At 55.3% G+C, this 20,986-nt stretch overlaps 5 protein-coding genes across 5 annotated transcripts; 2 read left to right on the top strand and 3 right to left on the bottom strand.

Annotated features, from left to right (window-relative positions):
- Window positions 1-513: 513 nt before the first annotated feature.
- Window positions 514-1,780, bottom strand: BZA05DRAFT_418368 (uncharacterized protein; the record flags this gene model as incomplete). Its single annotated transcript, XM_051485513.1, has 3 exons — window positions 514-1,244; window positions 1,513-1,619; window positions 1,749-1,780. The coding sequence occupies 3 exons, from the start codon at window positions 1,778-1,780 to the stop codon at window positions 514-516; spliced, it is 870 nt and encodes a 289-aa protein (XP_051340197.1).
- A 2,833-nt stretch (window positions 1,781-4,613) lies between these two features.
- Window positions 4,614-5,886, bottom strand: BZA05DRAFT_418369 (uncharacterized protein; the record flags this gene model as incomplete). The annotated part of the gene is made up of 2 exons (XM_051485514.1): window positions 4,614-5,650; window positions 5,688-5,886. The coding sequence occupies 2 exons, from the start codon at window positions 5,884-5,886 to the stop codon at window positions 4,614-4,616; spliced, it is 1,236 nt and encodes a 411-aa protein (XP_051340198.1).
- Window positions 5,887-10,302: 4,416 nt separating this feature from the next.
- On the top strand, window positions 10,303-11,068 carry BZA05DRAFT_396634 (uncharacterized protein). Its single transcript, XM_051483551.1, has 2 exons — window positions 10,303-10,385; window positions 10,440-11,068. Exons 1-2 carry the CDS (start codon window positions 10,322-10,324, stop codon window positions 10,826-10,828), a joined length of 453 nt encoding a protein of 150 aa, XP_051340199.1. The 5' UTR covers window positions 10,303-10,321; the 3' UTR covers window positions 10,829-11,068.
- A 5,269-nt stretch (window positions 11,069-16,337) lies between these two features.
- On the bottom strand, window positions 16,338-17,467 carry BZA05DRAFT_396639 (uncharacterized protein). The gene has a single exon (XM_051483552.1). It carries the CDS (start codon window positions 16,988-16,990, stop codon window positions 16,670-16,672), a length of 321 nt encoding a protein of 106 aa, XP_051340200.1. The 5' UTR covers window positions 16,991-17,467; the 3' UTR covers window positions 16,338-16,669.
- A 48-nt stretch (window positions 17,468-17,515) lies between these two features.
- Window positions 17,516-19,090, top strand: BZA05DRAFT_396640 (ankyrin repeat-containing domain protein). The gene has a single exon (XM_051483553.1). It carries the CDS (start codon window positions 17,963-17,965, stop codon window positions 18,890-18,892), a length of 930 nt encoding a protein of 309 aa, XP_051340201.1. The 5' UTR covers window positions 17,516-17,962; the 3' UTR covers window positions 18,893-19,090.
- The last annotated feature ends 1,896 nt before the right edge of the window (window positions 19,091-20,986 follow it).

Raw genomic sequence — 20,986 nt, forward strand, 5'->3', positions numbered from 1 at the left:
TGCCATACAGTTCCCGAGTAACTTGGTGGTATACTGTACTGAACTTCGTGATCAACCCATTGCCTACCATAACGCCGCACTCGGGGCGGCCAACCGTCCGTCCAGTCCTGTTTTGAGGTTGCCCGAGACGGGACGGAATTAGTTGGGCTGAGGAAAATCAGGACTACAAGAGGCCTGCGGATGGGAGGTGATTAAAGAAAACGAGATTGATGGATTCAGAAAACAGCAGCAGAACAGAATGCTTCAAAAAAAACGTAACGTAGCGATGATAATACAAGGTGATTAACTTGTGAACTGATGAACTAATGAGGACTGATGAAGACAGATGATGAACAGAGACCGACAACAGGAAAATAAAAGTAGTGGCAACAGAGAACGATAAACGTTGAATGAGCGTATCGGGTCTGAATCAGGTCCCACCTCCATAGCACAACATAGATCCTAATAAAGTTTCCTCTCTCCGGCGCTCGCCGATGGTCCCAAGCAGCCTCTGCCTCCGCCCCCCCTCACTATCTACATAAAGGCCGTATCCGCCCTGCTCACAGACCCCCGTCCTCTCCCTCGACTCGACAGCACCCTCGACTCTTCCGGGGCCTTGCCTCGGCCGCGCCTTGAAACCGGCCCCAGCCTTAACCTTGGAAACTCAACTCTTCCCGGGCCTTGGCTTGGCCACACACTCGACTCTTCCGGGGCCTCGTCCTGGCTTTCCCGCGATAAGCTTTCCCCGCGTTGGGCCCGCATTACATCGAGCATCGGCCGTATATGGTGATAGGACCTCAACGAAGCCCTTATCTCATCCTTAAACCCACAATCTTCTTTCAGAAACGTGTCGACGACCTCCGCACTCAGATTTCCTTCTATCACTATCTTTGCAAAGCCGAACTCTTCTTCGGTGGAAAATGGGAAGTATGGATTGAAGTTCGTCGGGATACGTTCATCTGGGGGGAGGGATGAGCCCCGAGGGCTAACATCTGGGGACGTAAACGTAACATGATGCCAGTCTTCCAGTGCGGGGCTGGCTTCATTTTCAGGATGGACGTCATAATTGTACGCGGTGGCGGCAGGGCCGGCTTCATCTCCAGACATCGTCGTACCGTTGGCGGCGGCGGGGCCGGCTTCGTTGGCAGAACCGCTATTCGGGAGGAAGGTGTGCGAGGAATGGTCTATGTGTTTTGCCGGGTGTCTTCCGTGGTGCGCCATGTCGGCTTCTCGCTCTCTCGCCGCATTCAGTTTTGCCTGGTATTCTGGATGTTTGGTTTCAATGTGTCTGTGAAGCCACACTAGCCGTTTGAATCTCCGAAAACACCACCTACACAGTAGATCGTAGGGACCAGCCGTCGGCATTGCTCAGGTGTAATAGGTGCTCTGGTGTGGTAGGTGCTCTGCCGTGATGGGTGAGAGAGACAAATATGGTTCTTGCCACGGTTGGATAGTTGGATGTTAAACTTTGGACAGCGCCATGCGGACGTCACACAGCTCATTGGATAAAACATGAGACGAACGAATACATACCCCGCTGATAACCGAGTCCTCTATACTCCTCCTTGCCCTGCCAGTCGCGACTGAATAGTGCCTCCTCGCCCTGCTTGCCCTGCTTGCCCTGCTCAAATGTCCTCTCGCTGCCGTGGATGCATTATCGTATTCGCCGAAGAGATGCCCGTTCCGCTGCCAGAGACTCGGTAGTAGGTACTAGATTCGCCTACGAAATGCCCTCTTGCTACGCTGGAGACAGCTAATGTCCTACATACCTAGATATGCAAGGTGAATTTAGGTATGGCATTTTAGACGTTTGCCGTTAAATTTACGATACCAGTAATACCTAGCCGCGAGGCCTAGTGGCGGTGACCCATCGGCAGACTTCTTCACTGATCACTGAGGATATCATGGTGGGGTTTCTACTCTTCTCTTCTTGCCGGCAACGCAAAAGCATATCACGTGATCTAGCCGAGTGACATCCCGTGCTCCTCCCGTCACGACAAAAACGAAAACAAAACCTTCACCACCCCCGGTGGGTGGCTTGGAAACCCCTCTTTCCCAGGGAGTAGAACGGCGAGCTTTCAGCGCCGGGGCAGTGGCTTAGCCGACAAGGCCACGCGGGGTTTTTTTCCGTGAGTGGCGTTTGCTGACGACCTTTATTAAGCCCCCTTCGCTCTGCGCTCTGTTACCAGCGGGGTCCTACAGATGCGCATACACGACGATGCATCAGCTCCATACCTAGTAACTAGAATATACATACTCCTACTCCCGATGCGTTCCGGGTCCGCGTGCACTGGCCGGCAGGATTCTTCCCTTCCTTTTATAAGACCAGTGTTCTACATAGTCCAGCCCGTCCGTCCTGGCCCTCGGACCGGACTGGACTGTATCTCGGCAGTCCGTCCGGGAGCGGTGTTCGGACGGACTAGTCCAAAAGGTTTTGAGGTCAGGACGGACTGCAGCCCAATGCCAAGAAACAAAGAAAACCGTTTTCCTTCCGTAATCGCAAAATCACGGCAAACTAAGGCAGAATAGAAAGCGACGGAAATTATCACGTGATAGAAATGTTCCACACTAAAATGTCACGTCATAGGGGAGAGTTTTTTTCTGCCTTAGTTTGGCGTAATCACGCGAGTTCGAGAAGAATTTTGTTTTCTTCATTTCTTGGCATTGGACTGCAGTCCGCTCCAGTCCTTGCGATCCATGGACGGGACGGACTACTTTTCGGCAATCCGTCCGAAGGGCCGGACTGGAACAGATCTTGGCAGACCGTCCAGTCCGGACTGCAGTCCCGACCGGACTATGTAGAACACTGTATAACACTACCCCGGTCCCTAGGCTACAGGGAATGCGGCAAGCCGCATTTAAGTAAATGCGAGCCTGCTTTTAAGTAAATGCGAGCCTGCTTTTAAGTAAATGCGAGCCTGCTTTTAAGTAAATGCGAGCCTGCTTTTAAGTAAATGCGAGCCTGCTTTTAAGTAAATGCGAGCCTGCTTTTAAACTGGCTCTTGTCACAAAATGCGGCTCATTTGCTCTTATAATTCAGGCTTCTGCTAGTAAATTGGCCTAAGCCGAGTCAATAGGCGTTTGACAATAATTGCGGCCAGTTTACAATAGTCAAATTGAGCTCTTATGCCTAATTTGGCTGTCGATACTCATCCCACCAACGTTTATTCCCAGAAAAGTTGATGCCCACTACTAACAATATTTGTTTCCTCTCGCTGACAAGAGGCCGAAGTAAAAGAGAGTTTACAAAAGGACATGTTGAGATAACGAGCTTAAGTTTTAACTTCTTTTGGTGCCGAGGTCAAAAACCTAGCCACGCTGGTTCACCGCCGCCGGTGCTTCAATACTGGGCTCGCTAACAGTTACCCCTCTTGCTGATAGCTCATCCTCTCACCAACACCTCCTCCTCTCATCAACACCTTCTCTCATCAACACCTCCTCCTCTCACCAAAACCTCCTCCACTCACCAACACCTTCTCCTCTCGCCAACAACGCGCCATCATTCCGCCACACAGTATCCCCATTCACTGCTCTTCGCTCTCTGAAATTGGTCTTTGGTCTTCCTACAGCAGGTACTATTGTGCTTTTATGTTGTCCTATAAAGGTACCGCATCAGACCTGCCTCGCTGACGATACCATACCGACTTCACCGCGGACACTAGCAGACTTGCTATTGCGCACGCCGGTCATGTTGAATGTCTGTTGAGATGTCAGGGTGAATGCCGGCGAGCGGGGTAGAGGCTGGAGAGCGGGGTGGAGGCTGGAGAGCGGGCAAAGCTGGGGAAAGCTAGGTTCGGTTTGCTTACGCGCGGAGGGGAGATATATGTGTATATATTGGGCGAGCAGCAGTAGCTATAACCTAAAATAAATATATTATCAACGCCAGCTGAGCAACTGTGCCCTTATATCCATAGAGCCGTAATAGAGACAAGGGCCGTAATAGAGCCAAGGGCCGTATTAGCGCCAAGGGCCGTGATAGTGCCGTAATAGAGCCGTAAGAGTGGCCGGATTAGAGACGTGCCGATTTACCTTTATTGCGACTTGCCGCATTTCTTGTACCCTAGGGGGTTGAGAGAGTGATGACTCTTCATCCTCAACTAGATAGGTATTGGAGATCTTTTGTAGCCTTCCGAGGTATACTATTGGTACATGGGAACTTTGGAACTTTGGAACTGATCGATAGGATAAAGATGGAGATATGTACGCCGGCCCCTCCAGTCCCGACTCCCTTTGGCGGCCAGCCAAAAACAACACTGTATGCACCAAAGTTGAAACGCCATGCTTTCGCTAAATACACCCAATCGCCGTTCGCTGCTTCCCGATTCCCAGTTAACACACGCATCCGCGCTACCGCCGGTCACGGAGCCCGATACTATTAGAGCTTCCACGAGACCACCGGATCCCTTTGGTTCCGACGCTATCCTCTACCTACCTGTTTCCTCGGGCCGGTAATTGTATGTACACCCTCCCCGCACAGAAGCTCACGACCGCCAAGCACCCGCGAAAAGCCCGGAGAGTCCATCTTTCAGCCGGCGTACTATCACCGAGCGCGCCAAGCATCGGCAAAGAGGCCGGAAAGCCCAGAAAGCCCATCTTTCAGCCGACGGACTATCCCGGAGACCGTATCAGTACTTTCAGACCACCTTCACATCAGGACACTCCTCGCACTCACCGTCGAAACTCTGCATCTGCCTACTCCCTCTCGGATTCCCTCGGACATTCCCCCACTCGACATCGCCCTCCGAGTCCGGAATCTCCAGCACGAACCTAATCGGCCCCGCCGCGTTCTCCCAGCAAAGGAACAAGCCCGCCACGCTCCCCAGCCCTATCAGTAGCGGAGCCAGCTGCCCGAAGGAGCTAACGCTGTTCACGCCCGATATCCGGTTCCACGCGATCATGCACTCGACTGAGCACACGACGAAGACCAGCCGTGCCAGCGCGGAGCTCATGCGCCCCAGCGGCTGCAGGATCCCGCAAAGCCAGACCAGCGAGCCGAGCTCGGGGTCGTACTCGCCGTCCTCGAGCACCCGGGCGCAGAGTGGGTGACCTTGCAGCAGCGGCTCGGATTCGGCGAAGTGGAAGGTAGGCTCGGGTTCGGGCGAGGCCGTGGTTGTGGTGGGTGTGCCTGGGGCGGATTCCGGCGTCGAGTGGAACGCCCAGTAGAAGAACACGCCGAACAGGCCAGCCGTGCACCCGAGAACCAGCGCGACGGCTACCCACACGAAGCCGACGATGTACAGCAGCTTCATGAGTGTGCGGAACCAGCCGAACAGGTCTACGGGAAAGAAGAAGAAGCCGTGCGCTGTGCACGGCGCCGCGCGCACCAGCCGGTCCATGCCGCCGAACCAGTACCACACCGAGTATCCCATTGTGGCGGTCTCCAGGAGGAGACCGAGCATGTTGAGCGCGGTGAAGAGAACCAGCAGCTGCAGTCGCAGATCCTGCGAGTTCGAGTTGGCGAGGGAGGCGAAGCGCGGGAGCTTTGATGATGCCGCCATACATGTCGCACTGAGCGCGATCATGATCGCCGCCTCGGCGACGCCGAAGTCGCGATTGCTGCGGGTGTTGTGGAGCGTCGCGATGAACATGCCGGCGCCGAAGAACGTGTTGGCTACTCCGATGGTCCATGCCGATTCCTGCTCGTACGCGAAGGCGATGGTCGATGATAGGCCTGATCGTACTCGTCAGCACTTCCTGGCAGTACGCACAGTCGGCAGTGGATCGGAACGAACCAAGAAGATACGCGCTAGTCCTGACCCCTAGCCCATAGATTCCGTTGCCTTCGATTCCGCAAAGTTGCCGGTCTGGTACTACCGCAGTGCCGTTGAATATCTCGGCATTCGAGACCGTGACAGCGAGAGACAACAGAATGGCACCCAGCGCTAGATGGGTATCACGGAAGGTCATGGTCGATCGCGGGACGTCGGAGTACCTAAGTGAGCTCGAAATCCTGGACCACGTACAATCGTCCGAAGCGTGCTTGCTTGTAGTCGCGCCGGTGAAGCCGATAGTGTCTTTCTGGAAATTCGTTTATGCCGAGCTGAACGTACAAGACAGCAGGCGACAGGATCGACGGCGAATGGCACGCCTTAAGTACTTACATACTCGGCCACTTTTAACCGGAGGCCTCGGGGTAGTTACAGTGTTACACCAGGTATTTGCTGCATGCCAACATCGTGTTTCGTCTCCGCATTGATTGGCCACGTCGAGAGACGCCTTGTAGTGTACCTGCGCCGCAAATACAGGTAGCTGCAGGATGCGCAGTCGAGACAAGCGCTTTGTTGGCGTGCGCAGCGATATGGACTAGGTGGACACGGCCATGGACCTTCGCCGACCTCGGTACTTCTCCGTACGGCCCGTACTGGGCACAGGAAGCAACCCGAACAGGAGACCTAAGCGAAGTTGCGTGCATACCAGCCACGCTAGCGGACTGACGTGCGGTGTAACTTTACGACAAGCGTAAGCGAGGGATGGAATACGAGCTCCCACCGCCGAGACGCTGTGCAATGTGGGGGCTTGGGCGAGCCTGCGGTCTCTGCAGGATTTAACCTTTTTTCCCTCTGGCTGCCCCGGACTCTGGCACAGAAAGCGGGGTGGCTGTGGAAGAGGCACTTGCGGGGAATTTGCACTGGAATCACTTGTGGCCTCATTTTGGCAGTTCAAGGCAAATGCTGAGCGAGTCTGTCATATGCTTAAGCCATACTGGTAGCATAAGCCGATATAAACCCATGTTGGATGGAGTAGATGCTCGCTTCCTGTTACGCCGTAATCTCGCTGCAGTACCTGGTAGGTAGGGTAGAGTACCTAGCCCACCGCCTCGCATACATACGCGGATCATTCGCATCGTTGGTGTAATACTACGGTCTGGAATCGTCATCTCGTTCTGCGATTTCATGAACTCGACGGAAAATACGGCGAAAGCCATATTCACCGATGATTACGGTAGACCACGGCGAAGAATCTGGCGGTTATGCACAGAATCTGTAAAAGTACTTGGGGATTGCCACTTCGTCGTCCCCGGCTTCCGGGCCCCGGCTCCGTATGCGGTCTTGATTCCGCATCGTCATTCAGTTTCGGCGTTGGCTTCGACTGCGGCCGGGGCTTCAAGTAGGTATCTAGATCAAACCTTGCAGGTAAACACCGATGTTCCCGATACCCAGCCCATTAGGGTCGTTCTTTCCGTTGATACCACAAGTTCGAACTTCGATCGGATACCGCTGGGGTTTTAAGGACGTATGCATTCAATGCCGCAAAGGCGAACGACGAAAGAATGCTGACTGCTGAGTGCTGACTGCTGCCAACTTCGTGCTGCGGCAACGGATCGCCAGTCGTGTGGGATTCCTGGGACCGTGGCGTGATCGGTAAGGAGCGGTATCGAGCTGGCGGCCGGCGGTCGCTGACGGCTGGGTAGAAACAGTTATGTAACCTGCCATGATCTACCAAGGTTGAATGGAATAATACATGTTAAAAGTACAAAAACACCAGCAGCGCATAGGGAAAACGTGACACTACCGAGTGATATACCGTGCTCCACCCGTCAAGTCAAAAATAAAAACCTTCACCACCTCCGGTGGGTGGCTTGGAAACCCCTGTTTTCCAGGGAGTCGAGCCGCGAGCTCTCTGCGTAGAGCGGTGGCCTAGCCGACAAGGCCACGTGGGATTTTTGCCGTGCTAGAAATATGCATTTTACAAATATAAAGTGGTGTGTGCCCCCCCTCCACCCCCCCGCAAAGCGACGGACCAGGAACAGCGACGAGATGCCGTTCGCCAGCGGCCGGATCGAAGCCTCTACGTGGTTCTTCCATCTCACACTGCGGTGTCGCCTGTTTCGATACTCCGGGGCACGTGCACTGGCTTCGATGCTTCCGGGAGACCGATGATGTCGGCGTTTTCCTGATTATTGGTACGGTAGGGGAGACTGCATGTTCCGACTCCACAGTGCTGGGAAGCGCCGGGACGGGCCCACCAGGCATCGATCGACCATGGGCCGGCAACGCGACAACCCGGCGACACCTGCACAGAAGAATTCAACGTACGTATGAGATCTCGGCCCGCAGGTCCAGCGTCCGGGGATTGCTATGCGTCTCCACGCATATAGCATCGACGTGTCGGGTAGGTATGGAAGCACCTCTGCGCCGAGAAGCCCGACTCCCGTGTGTGGAGGGGGGGGGGGGGGGGGGGGGGGGGGGGGGGGTTGCGTCCAGCTTTCGAAGATGTCGACGTCGAATTGCCGTTTGTCGGCTACGATCTGGGTAGTTCTGGGCTCGGATCCATAGGTGAAGGTTCAAAATCGTGATTAATTCAAGAAAGGAATCTAAGTGCGATGATGATGATATGTACAAGGTGATGATCTGATGATGACCAGAGACCGACCACAGGAAGACAGAAGTAGTGACAACAGAGAGAGATAAACGTTGAATGACGGCATTCGGTCTTGATCGGGTCTGGATCGGGTCCCACCAGGTCTCAATAATGTCTCCTCTCTTTGGCACTCACCGATGACACCAAGCCGCCTCTGCCTCCGCGCCCCTCAGCAACAGGTACGGTAGCAGCCCTGCATGACTCTGCATAAGGAAGCAGGTACTTGAGTTGTCCCTGTTGTTGGGTTAGGGTTCCCGGCTCAACGTCTGGTATCAGGTTCGGGTCGGAAAAGTAACGAGACAAATAAATCAAAAGAATAGACGAAACATATTTCAAAATCCCTCGGGTATGTGAGAATCTGGGGCAGCTGATGGAGGTTGTTGCTGACCCAGATGACCGGGCCTTTCAAGGGCCTGTGACGTGCTTGTCATGGGTAACGTTTAGCGCCTTGGCATCGAGCTATTGGCCAGGAGCTCTCGCCCTGCGAGAGGACCATCACCTTTAACATGTATCTACCTTTATGTAGCATCAAACTTCTTCTTCTGAAATATGATGGTCCATCGCGAAACTCCCTCTCTTTCTGTGAAGCCTCGAGGTCTGCCTGTCCGCGAGCTCTGCTTCTACAACATGGCCACATCATTGTTGGATGAGCGAGTGTTTGTAGAACAGGGTGACGGGTTGTCAGTCCTGCCATCAACACAGCCACGACCAGGCCTGGCCACGATGCAAAGAGCATATCCGCAGACGTGGCGCGGAACAGAGCCGTGGAACGCAAGTGGAGGTGGAGGGAGGAGGACGACAGAGCTTGTGGTAAGAGGGACTAGCTACTCGGCGTCCCGGGAGAGAGTGGTGGACCATGGGAAGGTATGGCCCATGGGCTACTGGAGGGTGAAGAGGGGAGGCGCAGCGGAATGCAGTGAACACTCGCTGTGGAACAGAGTGAGCAACTTCAAACCCGTCGTCTTCTTGCAAATGGGTCTACCGGCCAATGGCATGAACTTCGCGTTGCTGATGAGTGATTGCCTAAAGTGAGACACGGCCATGACAAGTGGCTCCAGATCTCGATGCCGATTCGTCAAGTTTCGTATTCCGCCTCTCCGGCGAATAGACAGTATGTGCACTATGAACGCAGTCAGGACATCTAGGTCGAGCTGGAACACACGTGGCGACAAAAGACAAAATTGCAGATTCACGATATCACACGCGTTATCACCCATCTACACGTCCAAACCGCCACCAACCTTTGTAGGAATCATTCTACCACTCCAAGCCGCACCCGATATATCGACTTTTCGAATATTCGAAATACTCGGGAAACCTCTGCACGCGCAACAGTTCCGCTAGCTCTCGTACACAACTTGCTCCGAATACTTGTGGTGACAGCGTTCAGCGGCGATAAAAGGACTACCAACCGCTTGTCCTTCTACACGGCATCGTGGGTTTAACTTTACTATCTGGGACTGGGACTGTGGGAACGTGGATTGATGGTTGTTAGATTGCCTGTCCTCTGCCGAGATACCCGAACAGAAAGCGAAGTCAGCGAGGGCTGGATATCTTGATACCTTATTCACCTTGTGTCTGCGTGGTATCGAAAGTGGCGATTGCCGAAGCCACGAGGCGCGGTACGGCGTCAAGCTTTGCGGTTCTTTCTACCTAGATGCGGCCCGAGGAGCTGTAGGAACTAGTGAGTTCCAGTGAGTAACCCACTAGCCGGTCGGTGGACTTGTGGTGGAAGGCTCTGGCGACATTTGGTCGGTAGCGGGTCGAAGCTCTGTATTTATGTCTCTCTTCCTCCTTCTCTCGTAGCTAGAGCTCCTAGACACAAACACACCACTTCTCTCATCCTTCCACCCCGTGATCTCCACCACCATCGATCCGTTCATTAGGAGCAAGACAACGCGAAAAGTGCTCCAGGAATTATCCGAGGCACGGCTTTCGATTTACTCCTCAGTCCATACCCTTCACGGGTGATCCACGACGAATGGCTATTGACCGACCACTCGCGGGATACCCACGTCTTGAGGATATGGATAGAGGAAGATGCTGTAAGCATTTCGCGCAAAAATTCCTTGATTCCCTTTTGCTAACTCGAGGGATAGGCGTCGACGACGCGAAAAGGATTTCCGTTTCGACGTTTCAGCCTCGGCCCCGGCCATCTTCCACCCCCACTTCGCCTAAGGGCCACCTACAAACCATTATCATAGTGATGATGTTTGCCGTCGGACATGTCAGTGCTGTCGGATGGGATGACTTCGCCAACAACCTCGGCATCGACTTGGCACCGTTAATCATGCTGTTCGGGGAGCAGGTGACCAAGCAGTATCTGGGAGACTCGTTTGGCTGGATCGACAACCTGATATTCGCACTGGCGCCTCTGGGCATCATCACCGCGATGGTGGGGGCCGTCCGAGTGGGAGGGAGGGCCCAAAGTTGCGGTCACTTATCGGTCGAGCGAAAGAAAGTCGTGGTACTGTGGAAGCCGACTTGATGTCCTCTGTATCAACGGACGTGTGCGAGTTGTGGAACGGTGAAGGCGTTGTCAGGGTTCTTGGGAAACCGGCCCTGCTCCAGCTCATTTATTTTCCGGAAACACATACGCCAACCAGCAAGGCCGAGCTCTATACATTACCGGAAGCGATTGAAAAGGGCATTTACATCCGTAAATCCCCGGAAGACGACAATCTCCTCGAGTTTGCGCTTGGGCCAACCGCGAACGATGCTCCAAACCTCGGGTTAAATGTTAGTCTGAAACGTCTCGACCAATCCATCCTGTGGGGGCTTGCGATCATCGGAATTGTCCTACAATTAGGGGTCTTGATATATTCCAAAGTCGTCCAGGGCCGATTTCCAGTATCAGCGACAAACCAGAAAACCGCAGACCACGCTTTCCCTCTCTATGTCGTTGGAACGGTATCCCTTGCAGTAGGCTAGCCGCGCACGAGTTTTCATGACATTCGTTGCTGTGCTCGACGACGTTTCGGAGAACCGAGGGGCTTGTGGTGCGGCCGGAGGAGCTTCCAGTGGGGACGGAGGAGCTTGCAGTGCGGCCAGAGGAGCGAAATAGCTATCCTTGCTCAGACCAGTCGACACGGTCCAGCTATCGCAGTTTCCAAGCCTCTTCGCGAGCCAATCCAACTCTTTTCCAGTCTCTCGTTTGGTATTTTTGATTTCGTTGGATCTGTCCCGCCGAATATGTGCGCATGCGCGGACAGCAGTCACGATCAACGTGGCTCCTAGCTGTGCCACGATAACTGATGGATGCAATGCACGCAGCCCCACGAATTGAAGGACAAATCCAAAAAATGCAGTTCCAACGGCAACGTTCACCAGATATGTTAGCGGTTTTTCCAATTTTCGCGACGTCGTGATATCGGCGCTCTCCCGAATTCGTGCGAATGGCTCGAACAGCTGATCGGCGACTGTTTGCCCGCCCTGTTGAAGCCAGATGACACTGGCAACCTGGGAACTTGTGAGGCCCCATGTGGCTTCGGTGGTGCTCGTTTCGATGACATAGGCGCATAGGAACATGCCAAGCTTGCTCGCGATTGGAACCTTGAGATCCGAGGCGTGGTCCATCAATTGAAGGAGGCAACTGAAAGGACGATGCAAGAGGTTCATAATACGATGACCCGGGACCATGATCTACAAGAGTCCCCAAAGTTCGACTGGGTGTTGAAAGTTCTAGTGGGCACCAAAGAGCCGAGCGAGGAATTAACCAGCCTTCAACTCTCCCGGACGAAAGACGAAGATGGTGATTGGAGCGCCTGGTGAATCGAGGAAAGCGAGTTGGAAGCTATTCTTTGTTTTTGGAGTTCTTCTGTCACCGATGACACTCCCACCGAGAAACATACACGGTTATTAGGACGGGCTACTCCTAGCGCAAAACTGATGTATGTGAGGAAGGAGGAGCGAATGCAGGCGCAGGTCCCAGGGAAGGCCGTTGACGAGGGGGTTATTTCCGAACGGGGATGTTAGCATAGAATTATCTTGTGGCGTTTCCTTATCTTTTGTTGTGTGGCAATGCGAGTGCGTGGGTTTCTTTCTTTGTCCGGGTTTTGCGATACGGGCTTCCACATCGTTTATCGCAATGAATTCATGATGGGTCTACGTACGGCTCTTGCTGTGGGTTTTTGTTCTTTTGGGATGTGGCATTACATTTGTGTAGGTATCGCCATGCTTCCGTCAGAGATATTTGGACCGGTAATTTGCGTTCCGTGATGTTCTGCTGGCCCTCTGTCGACAGGATGGCCGATTGGGGCATTACCTTATTGTATCTGTGGAACAGAGACCGTGAGATGGAAGAATCATCAAAACGCTCCAATCTGGCTGGCGACACTTCGTCGTAGCTGTTCTTGTCCAGCGCGGAGCACCCACCACTTTATGTTTTTCGAAGTGAAGTATCCAGCACGAAAAAACCCCCGCGTGGTCTAGTGGTCAACTACCTAGGCCATGCAATCGGCGAGAGGAGTCGAGGAAAGCTCTGGGCTCAACCCAGGGTGAAAGCCTCTGCTCTTGGGGTTTCCAAACCACCCACCGGGGTGGTGATGGTTTTGTTTTTGTTTTTGGCATGAGGTGAGAGCACAAGATATCACTCGGGTAGTATCACGTGACACCCCTTGCCCCTTCTGCTGGCTGTGGAGAAGAGAAGAGAAAGTACGAGTACTGACCGCCACAATATCTTCTGTTTGAAGTACCATAGCTTGCGGATTAGCCCCTGCCACCAGGCGGTACGTCGCTGGCAGCTGAATTTGCTGGCAGAGCAAATGTATTCTCGTTCATCACTTGCACCTCCACTTTCACCACTCACACCCGAGCCGGTATCTAGTCCTGTTTCTTTTACGTTGCCGCCGTACATCGCACACGGCTACGAATTACATTCTCATGTACATACCTACCTACGCCAGCGTTCTCGGAACTTCATTGGATTTTTCCCATGCGCCGAAGGCTTAGCTCTTCGCGTCGTCGATCGAGGATACCTACCCGTCCACTGTCGACTGCCAGTCTCGAAAAAACACGGTCCCTGTGTACAGAAGCACTATATACTAGGGGCGCAACTCGCCATGCTCAGACTGGACTATGGGTGCATATGTACATACTCACAGACTCACAGTACTCTAGTGACAGCCCTTAGCCTGGCAGCCGGGCTCAGCCTTCAGGGTAATCCCCGACCGTTCCTTCCGTGCGTTCCTTCCGTGTAGAGGCAAACGCTACCTGTTATATACTACATAGGGAGCTACCGGTCGGCGCAGGTGTCGTGTACATAAGTACAGGGCGGGAAGGGTTAACAACTTGGCATGGTGGATGCCGGACGGGAGTTAAAAGTTTGCGAATTGCTGGTCGGGCCCTCGGGGTGCTCTGTACAGTGCATGTGTTACTACTGATACATGGCAAGACCGGAGGTAACCTATGCTCCGCGAAGCCATTTCCCATTCTCATTCCCATTCTCAACTCCACCGCGACGTGCCGTGACGTCTGCATGCAAATCGATTGAGAGTTCAAAGCCGTTTTTTCCCGAGCTCTCAGCTCACCCTTCAAACTCCCATGTACTTCCAGCACGTCGATATAGGTATGTTCGTACTCTACATAACATACCTGGCATGGGATTCTAGTCAACACCGTGAGCAAGCACGCACCCTCACTCGCCCGACCGCGCCGCGTGGCGTCGCGTCCGAAAATCGGCGAGCACGCAACTGGCCAGCTGGCACGGACTTCAGGGTCCGCCCGGCCCCGGCCCCTATCCCTACCCCGAGCCCGAGCCCGGACTGCGGGGCGGGGATTAGTCCGTGTCCGGTGCCCCAGCCCCAGCGCGGCCCACCCCAGCCCCAGCCCCAGCACCAGCGGCCCAGCCCCAGCCTCGAAGGTTCGAAGTTCGAAGTCCGAGTTTCGAAGTTGGAACTTCGAACCAAGAAATCTCTGCTAGGCTGGATGCTAGACCGACGCCAGAACGATGCTAGACCGCTGCTAGACCGCTGCTAACGACGGTAGCTGGGGGATCGACATCCAAGCGCGCCCACGGGCCTGTTCCGTTCCGTGGACTAACATAAGCTACGATATCCACTGGTGCAAGTGATAGGCACGATAGAGAGCAGCAGAGAAGGCTGGTTTTCGCGCGCGTGCTATGTAAAGCTAAAGGACGGGAGGGAGGGAGGGAGGCTGGCCGCAGATGTTGGCCGCAGATGTTGGGGCGGACGGGTCTCGTCCCGTCTCTCGTGTTGTCTCGTCTTCTTTGTCGCTGCATAGCCGAGACGTCCACGTCGACGCGAAAGGAATGCAAGAGAGCATGAATGCAGGAGGAGCAGGAGGGTGGTTCGCGGTGGTTGGTGGTGCGAGGAAAAGGGGTCCGCCCATCTCCCCCGCCCCCCCGTCCGCCCGTCCCCCCGTGCCCCGTCCCCCGTCCCCCGTCCCCGCTCGCCGCGAGCGAGCGGCGGCTCGCATGGAACCCACTGAACCCACTCACTGTGACGGCGCATGCAGGCTCCAGAGTGACAGCTCGTGCTTCCGACAAGGCTAGCGGCCGAATGCGCTGCATGGACGTGTGCGATGCACATCACGGTGCGAGGTATGCATCCACCATGTGATAATCGCAGGGCGGATGCGAGTCTCGTTCAACAACGACGGCGAAAACAACGATGCTGCCTGTCCGCCGTGATCATCTAGCAGACTGGCACGGCCAACGAGATCGAATGGAATCGGCCGATGGTAGCCGCGAAACCATGAAACCTCCGCGACCAATACGGTAGATAGGTGCTCTGCCTGGGGTAAGTACAGCCTTTGACAGTGCGCACTGCGGGGCAAGGCACAGGTGACATGCAAACAATAGGCCCACACTCGCCGCGTTGGAAGTTGCAACTCCTCTCCCCTCCTCTCCTCTCGTGAGTCTCCTCTCGTGATACCAGTTTACCCGCCCCAATTACCCGCCCCCTGAGGGGAGCCCTGGCGCCGTGCGCCTCTGCGGAGTCCTGTACGCCGCCGCAGGCCCCGGCAGGCCCCGCAGCCCCCTTCTCCCGTTCTCTTCTCGGTAGCGACTGGGTGATGCTGGGTGCCTGCCTGCCTGCCTTACCCGTGCTCGACCTTCGATCGAAGTCATCCAATCCTGTCGCCGGCGTACCTTAACTCTCATATGTAACTGCCTTGCAGATGGATGTGTTCAGATGCGTACTCTAGATGTGTCAGCTCGTTCGGGCGCGGGCAACCGACGCCGAACACGACGCCGGATCACACGATGTTGTGTTTTGTTCCACAGTAACTACCGGTACCCAGAGTACATAACTTTTGTTTTCGCAGCCGGCGGGCTGAGCAATAGAGTTTCGGAGGTTTTACTTCCGTCACGGTGGGTGGGGATGAGCGGTTATTCCCGAGCGTGAAGAAAAATGAGAAAAATTTCTCGGTCGCTCGTTTGCTTCCGCGCGCCGCCACCGACGAAAACCTCCAGCGTCTGAGGAAATATCTATGCAGATTGAAGTCAAGTAAAGTATCTAGAGTACCAACTAGCAGAAAGTAGGCAGTGGGGTAAAATTTTCGATGCTTCTCGCCTTCTTGGGTTTCCATTCTTCGTCATCTAGAGTATCAAGAGCAGCAGTAGTCCGCATGCGCGCATGACGGTATCGCCGCCACTGACGAAGCCATCCACCGAGACCAGCGACGGACGGGAAAGATACGGGGAAAGGAGCGGAGCGAAGTGAAGTGAAGTGAAGTAGCGAGGTGGAGTCGCACAACGGCCGTTCCTTCTCTGCTTCTCTGCTTCTCTGCTTCTCTGCTTCTCTGCTTCCTTTTTTCTTTTCTTTTGTTCTTCTTCTGCTTCTTCTTCATCTATCCCGCATGCGCGCATGAAGATATCGGGCATGAAGATATCGAGCATGGAGATACATACCGTAGATACCATACAGTCCCTATCGGCGGTTGACGCTGTGTCCCCACCTGCAATCCCGACGACGGAAATACCCTCTCCGCCTCGTTCGTTCGTTCCGGTTCCTGCGCTGTATCACCACCACCACCACCAGCACCACCACCACCACCACCAGCAGCACCACCACCACCACCAGCAGCACCACCACCACCACCACCACCACCAGCACTAGATACATCGAATATAGTACCACGAAACAAAAAAAGAAGTCCAGAGTCGTCGGTACATGCTCTCGTTTCCTAGTGGCTGAGTTGTCACTCTCAAGTAGTTTCGAGCATCTTCCTTAGCATGGAATGCCGGTACAGAGCGCGCCGCATAGTTCGCACAGTTCGCATACATAGCATTATCGTCGTCGCCGCTGATATGTGCTCATGTGCTCAAAGTTCGAGAAGGAAGGAAGCTGAGCTCCGTCTGATGTGTGTACTACATATGGAGAGAGGGGAGGGGCAAAATAGAAAGAGAAAGTGTCGCCTCCGTCATCCCGCATCTCTTTCTAGATGTGTGTGTGTGTGTGTGGTGGGCGCCTGTGTGCGTGGTGGGCGCCTGTGTGTGTGGTGTGAATGTGTTTTCGACATCGACCCGACGCAGCGGGACTAGGGACTCATGTATGTAGAGTAGGGATGATCGATCGGCAGGGGACGGAGACGGGGAATGGGACGGGGACCGGGACGGGGAACAACAAAAGACGAGACAGACGAGACGAACGCGCACGACAACAGCTGTCGCGAGCGGACATCGTGACATTCCCGGAATCGGAAAACCTCACGAGACGCGACGGGTCTGGGGGATTTCCACGATAGGGGCCGTGGTGGGGGCGGTAAGGCACGGACAGGATCTGGCCCTCGCCGTTCGCCATTCGGCTCAACGGCTGCGCACGCGGCAAAATTCTAAAACTGACACCTGGCCCGTCCGTGACCCCCCGAGACGTGAAGATACATATGCATATCTCATGACGACACGGTCAACGCCGGAACGACCACGCTGCTCGTAGGCAACTGCCTGTCGCGAGTGAGTGCATAACCGCCACCTGCTCGGCGATAACTGACCGACCGGCCTCGAAAAACACGAGAGTCTCGTTCCGCCGGCTCCAGCACTTGCCTTGTCTAGCTCCTCCTCGCGGACCAGACGAGGGCAGGCTTCGGATTGCGGCCGCCCGGTGCTACGGAGTAGACTAGTGGCAGATTCATAGGCGATTCCTTTAGTCCCTGCGCAAACCCGGGGGGAGGGGGGGGGGAGGGGGGAGGGGGGAGGGGGGGGGGGGAGGGGTCCAAACATCCGTGCCCTTCCTTCCGTTGAAGCTTCCTTTTTTTCTTTCTTTCTTTCTTCCACCTTGAGATGGCGCCAGATCTGGGCCGGCCGAAACGGTGCCGCCTCGCCTCTCGATTTTTTTCTCGGCAGGGCACGACAGGGCTCGACGGAGTATGGGGATGCGGAGGTGGTTGGTGGTGGTGGTTGGTGAGCTCGACATGTCGTGGCCTGTGCTTTGCTGAGGTCTGAACGTTTATAACGGCGGGGCGCCGTCCACCTCGGAATGCACATTCACTTCCATCACGCCGCACATCTTTCGCACTTCAACGACAAAGAGTCCAACATCAATACTATTACTACACAGCACTCCGCAGTATCTACAAAGCTGCACGGACAATCAACAAGACTCGATACGCAACAAAGAACAAGACACTACACCACATACACAAACACACAAACAACATCGCCATGCTCCTCTCCCTCCCCCTCGAGCTCGTGCTTCTGGTGCTGGAGAACCTCGACCTCCCCTCCCTCGCCGACTTCCTCTCGATCTCCCCCAGCCTGACCGCCTCCATCACCGCCATCGCACCCAGCCTAGTGACCAAGCAGCCGACACTGCTACACCTCGCCGCCTCCCGCAACCACCCCGCGCTCCTCTCGCACCTCCTCACCTTGCTCCCGGCAACCACCCTAGACAGCCGCAAGCACACGCCCCTCTACCGCGCGGCCGAATCCGGCGCGCTGGCGACCCTCCAGCTGCTCCTCTCCCGGGGCACTGTCGAGCCCGTCCGCCGCTTCGCCTCAGAGACTCCCCTGACCGTCGCCGCGCGACGCGGACACCTCAGTGCCGTCTCTTTGCTCCTGCCCACCTCCGCGGCCTCCATCGGCAAAGCGCTCATCGCGGCCTCCGGCGCAGGACAGACCTCCGTCGCCTCGCTCCTGCTGTCTCCCACGCCCCCTCACAGCGTCCTCAGCAGCGCCCTGTGCGCCGCGGCGGCCGCAGGCTCACACGAGATCCTATCACTCCTCCAGTCCGCGGGCGCGAAGCCGGGGACTGCGGACGCAGACGGCAGCACGCCGCTGCACCATGCGGCGCGCGCGGGGCGCACGGAGATTGTCGCCCTGCTGCTGTGGGGGCAGAATGTTAAGCTCGATGCGCAGGACGCGCATGGCTGGACGCCGCTGCATTGGGCCACTTTTGCGGGGTTTGAGGACGTGAAGGAGATGCTGGTCGTCGCGGGCGCGGATGTGGAGGTGGTTAATGATGATGGTGTGCCCGCGGGGGGGTGGCCGGTTGAGCAGCAGGTGGAGGTGGTGGAGGGGAATGTGGGCACGGAGGCGGTGGTGACGGAGGGGCGCGCGGTCGAGCAGGCGTGGGTGGTTGCGGTTTCGGCATAATGGCTTAGAGATGGGTTTTGTTTTTCGTACTTTGTGCTAGATATTCCTTTTGCTTGTTTCACCGCGGGAGTTGGGGCGCGATCCGATCGATAGATAGATAGACAGATGCTTTGTCTGAGCGATGATGCCTTGGTTCATCCACGATAGTTACTACATAACACCTAGAATACTGAGAATACCGAGGGTACCAATCTTGAGTGCATACTGCTTCACAGTACAAACTATCCGATAATAGTTCCACCTATTGGTAACTTGCAACTTGCGACATCGCAATTCAATGCCTCGCAACGTCATCTGTGACACCACTCCACTCCTCTCCACTCCTCTCCACTCCTCTCCACTCCTCTCCACTCCTCTCCACCCACCTCCACCACCACCACTGTCAACTCTGCTGTGCAGCGGCTGTACGCGCATGTATGCAGATCTGTATCCACCCACCCAACCCCCCCACCGATGCGCCGTTGCGACGGTTGCGCACCTACCGATCCAATGATTTCCAATGGTTCCAGGGACCAGATTCCACGCGTCGAGCAGTCGCATCGCGCAGCTTCGCATCGCGTGCCTACATAGGTAGCAGATACCAGAACTGCCAACGTCAACGTCAACGTCAACGTCAACGGATAGTTAGAGTACCCGCAGGCGATGGCGATGGCGATGGCGACCGGTCGGTCGACGAGTGTCGTACCGGAATAGCAGTTGGTGGGCACAAGTTACAAGTCACAAGTCTCGCCACACAAGTCTCGCGAGTCGTGAGCAAAGTCGTGAGTCGCCGGCAAAGTCGCGAGTCGCGAGCAAAGTCGTGAGTCGCGTCGCCACTCACGTCGCGCCAGCAAAGCCGTGAGTCGCCACCGACGTCGCGAAGTCGCGCAGTCGCGACTCGCGAGAACACACAACAAAAAAAAGAAATGAAAAAAAAAGAGAAACCCTGAAAGATCCAAGGGGAAAAAGAAGAAAAAAAAGGAAAGGAAAAAAAAAGAAAGAAAGAAGAGGAAAGAACAGGTGGTCTCCGTGCCGACGCCGGCGCCGGCCCGGTCTGACGGCCGGGCGGGCGGGTGGGCTGGCCCGGTTAAATCCTCGAAAGTTGAGATTAGCCGGCGCCGGCTGACATCCGAGTGAGATCTGTGAGATCTGTGAGATCTGCGAGGTTTGTGGGATCTGTGAGTGAGATCTGCGAGTGTGAGGTGATACGGGCACCTGATTAATACTCTGCTGAATGGGTAATCGGCTGGGTGATCGGCTTGCGGGAGTGGAGCTTTTCTGTTTTACTGCTGGTGAGGGACAGGTGCTTTCGCCGGTGTGCGGCGGACCGTGTAGAGTAACGCAGTGACAACTCCTACATCGCGTCGCGGGAGTGAGCGCGGCGGAAGGGAATTGGAGTGGGAATGGGAGTGTCCAATGTTGAGAACGTTGGCGGCGAGCGAGGGGAGGGCGTATGTATCAGTACTCTGCGTTTCAACCAGAGGCTGTGGCTCTGTGCGCCGTCGGGACGTTGGGCGTGGATTGAAAACTGGAACTGGAATCTTGCTTCCCGTATGGCGTCACTGGCGCAACTGGCGTTCTGGCTTTTTTGCGAACTCGGGAGATGTGGGTTCTCCCGCTGTCACGGTTTGAATCAATCGGTATGGCTGCAAGAAGCGCGATTCCTTCCTCGTTCGTGGGTCGTGGGTCGTGGGTCGGGGAAACGCGTCTTGGATCTTGGATCTGGGGGGTGGAGCTCGCACGGCGGATAGATGCGCACGAGAAGCATAAGCCCCGATTCGGGGGATGAGGGATCTTTTTTTTTGCGAGTGATAGATAACTTATAACTCGCGCTTGAACCGCTGGTGCTGGTGGATGAGCGTGATTACTTATGATTGCAGCTCAGTCGATTCGATAACTACCGTAATGCTCTTTGGAGTTTGGGCTGGAAAACCGTCCGTTGCGCAAGCTGAGTGATCACTTTCATCTAGCCATGAGCGAGCGGAATATCTGCTGGCTTGACACCGGAAGCATTGGCTGCCGCGTAGCCCAGGAATTTCCGCCTTGACAAGGGTAGGGTGTCAAGAGCCAGTATGTCGCCGGAAGTGTATCCCTATTTGGCGGCGAGTCGCGTAG

This window comes from Tricharina praecox (genome assembly GCF_024521635.1).
Source record: "Tricharina praecox strain CBS 144465 chromosome Unknown BZA05scaffold_10, whole genome shotgun sequence".
Classification (NCBI taxonomy): domain Eukaryota; kingdom Fungi; phylum Ascomycota; class Pezizomycetes; order Pezizales; family Pyronemataceae; genus Tricharina; species Tricharina praecox.

Excerpts from the sequence above, each read along its gene's own strand:
- BZA05DRAFT_396634 (XM_051483551.1), top strand. The coding sequence starts at position 10,322 with ATGGCTATTGACCGACCACTCGCGGGATACCCACGTCTTGAGGATATG. Across the intron at positions 10,386-10,439 it reads TATGGATAGAGGAAGATGCT|GCGTCGACGACGCGAAAAGG; the intron begins GTAAGCATTTCG and ends CTCGAGGGATAG.
- BZA05DRAFT_396639 (XM_051483552.1), bottom strand. The coding sequence starts at position 16,990 with ATGTCACGATGTCCGCTCGCGACAGCTGTTGTCGTGCGCGTTCGTCTC.
- BZA05DRAFT_396640 (XM_051483553.1), top strand. The coding sequence starts at position 17,963 with ATGCTCCTCTCCCTCCCCCTCGAGCTCGTGCTTCTGGTGCTGGAGAAC.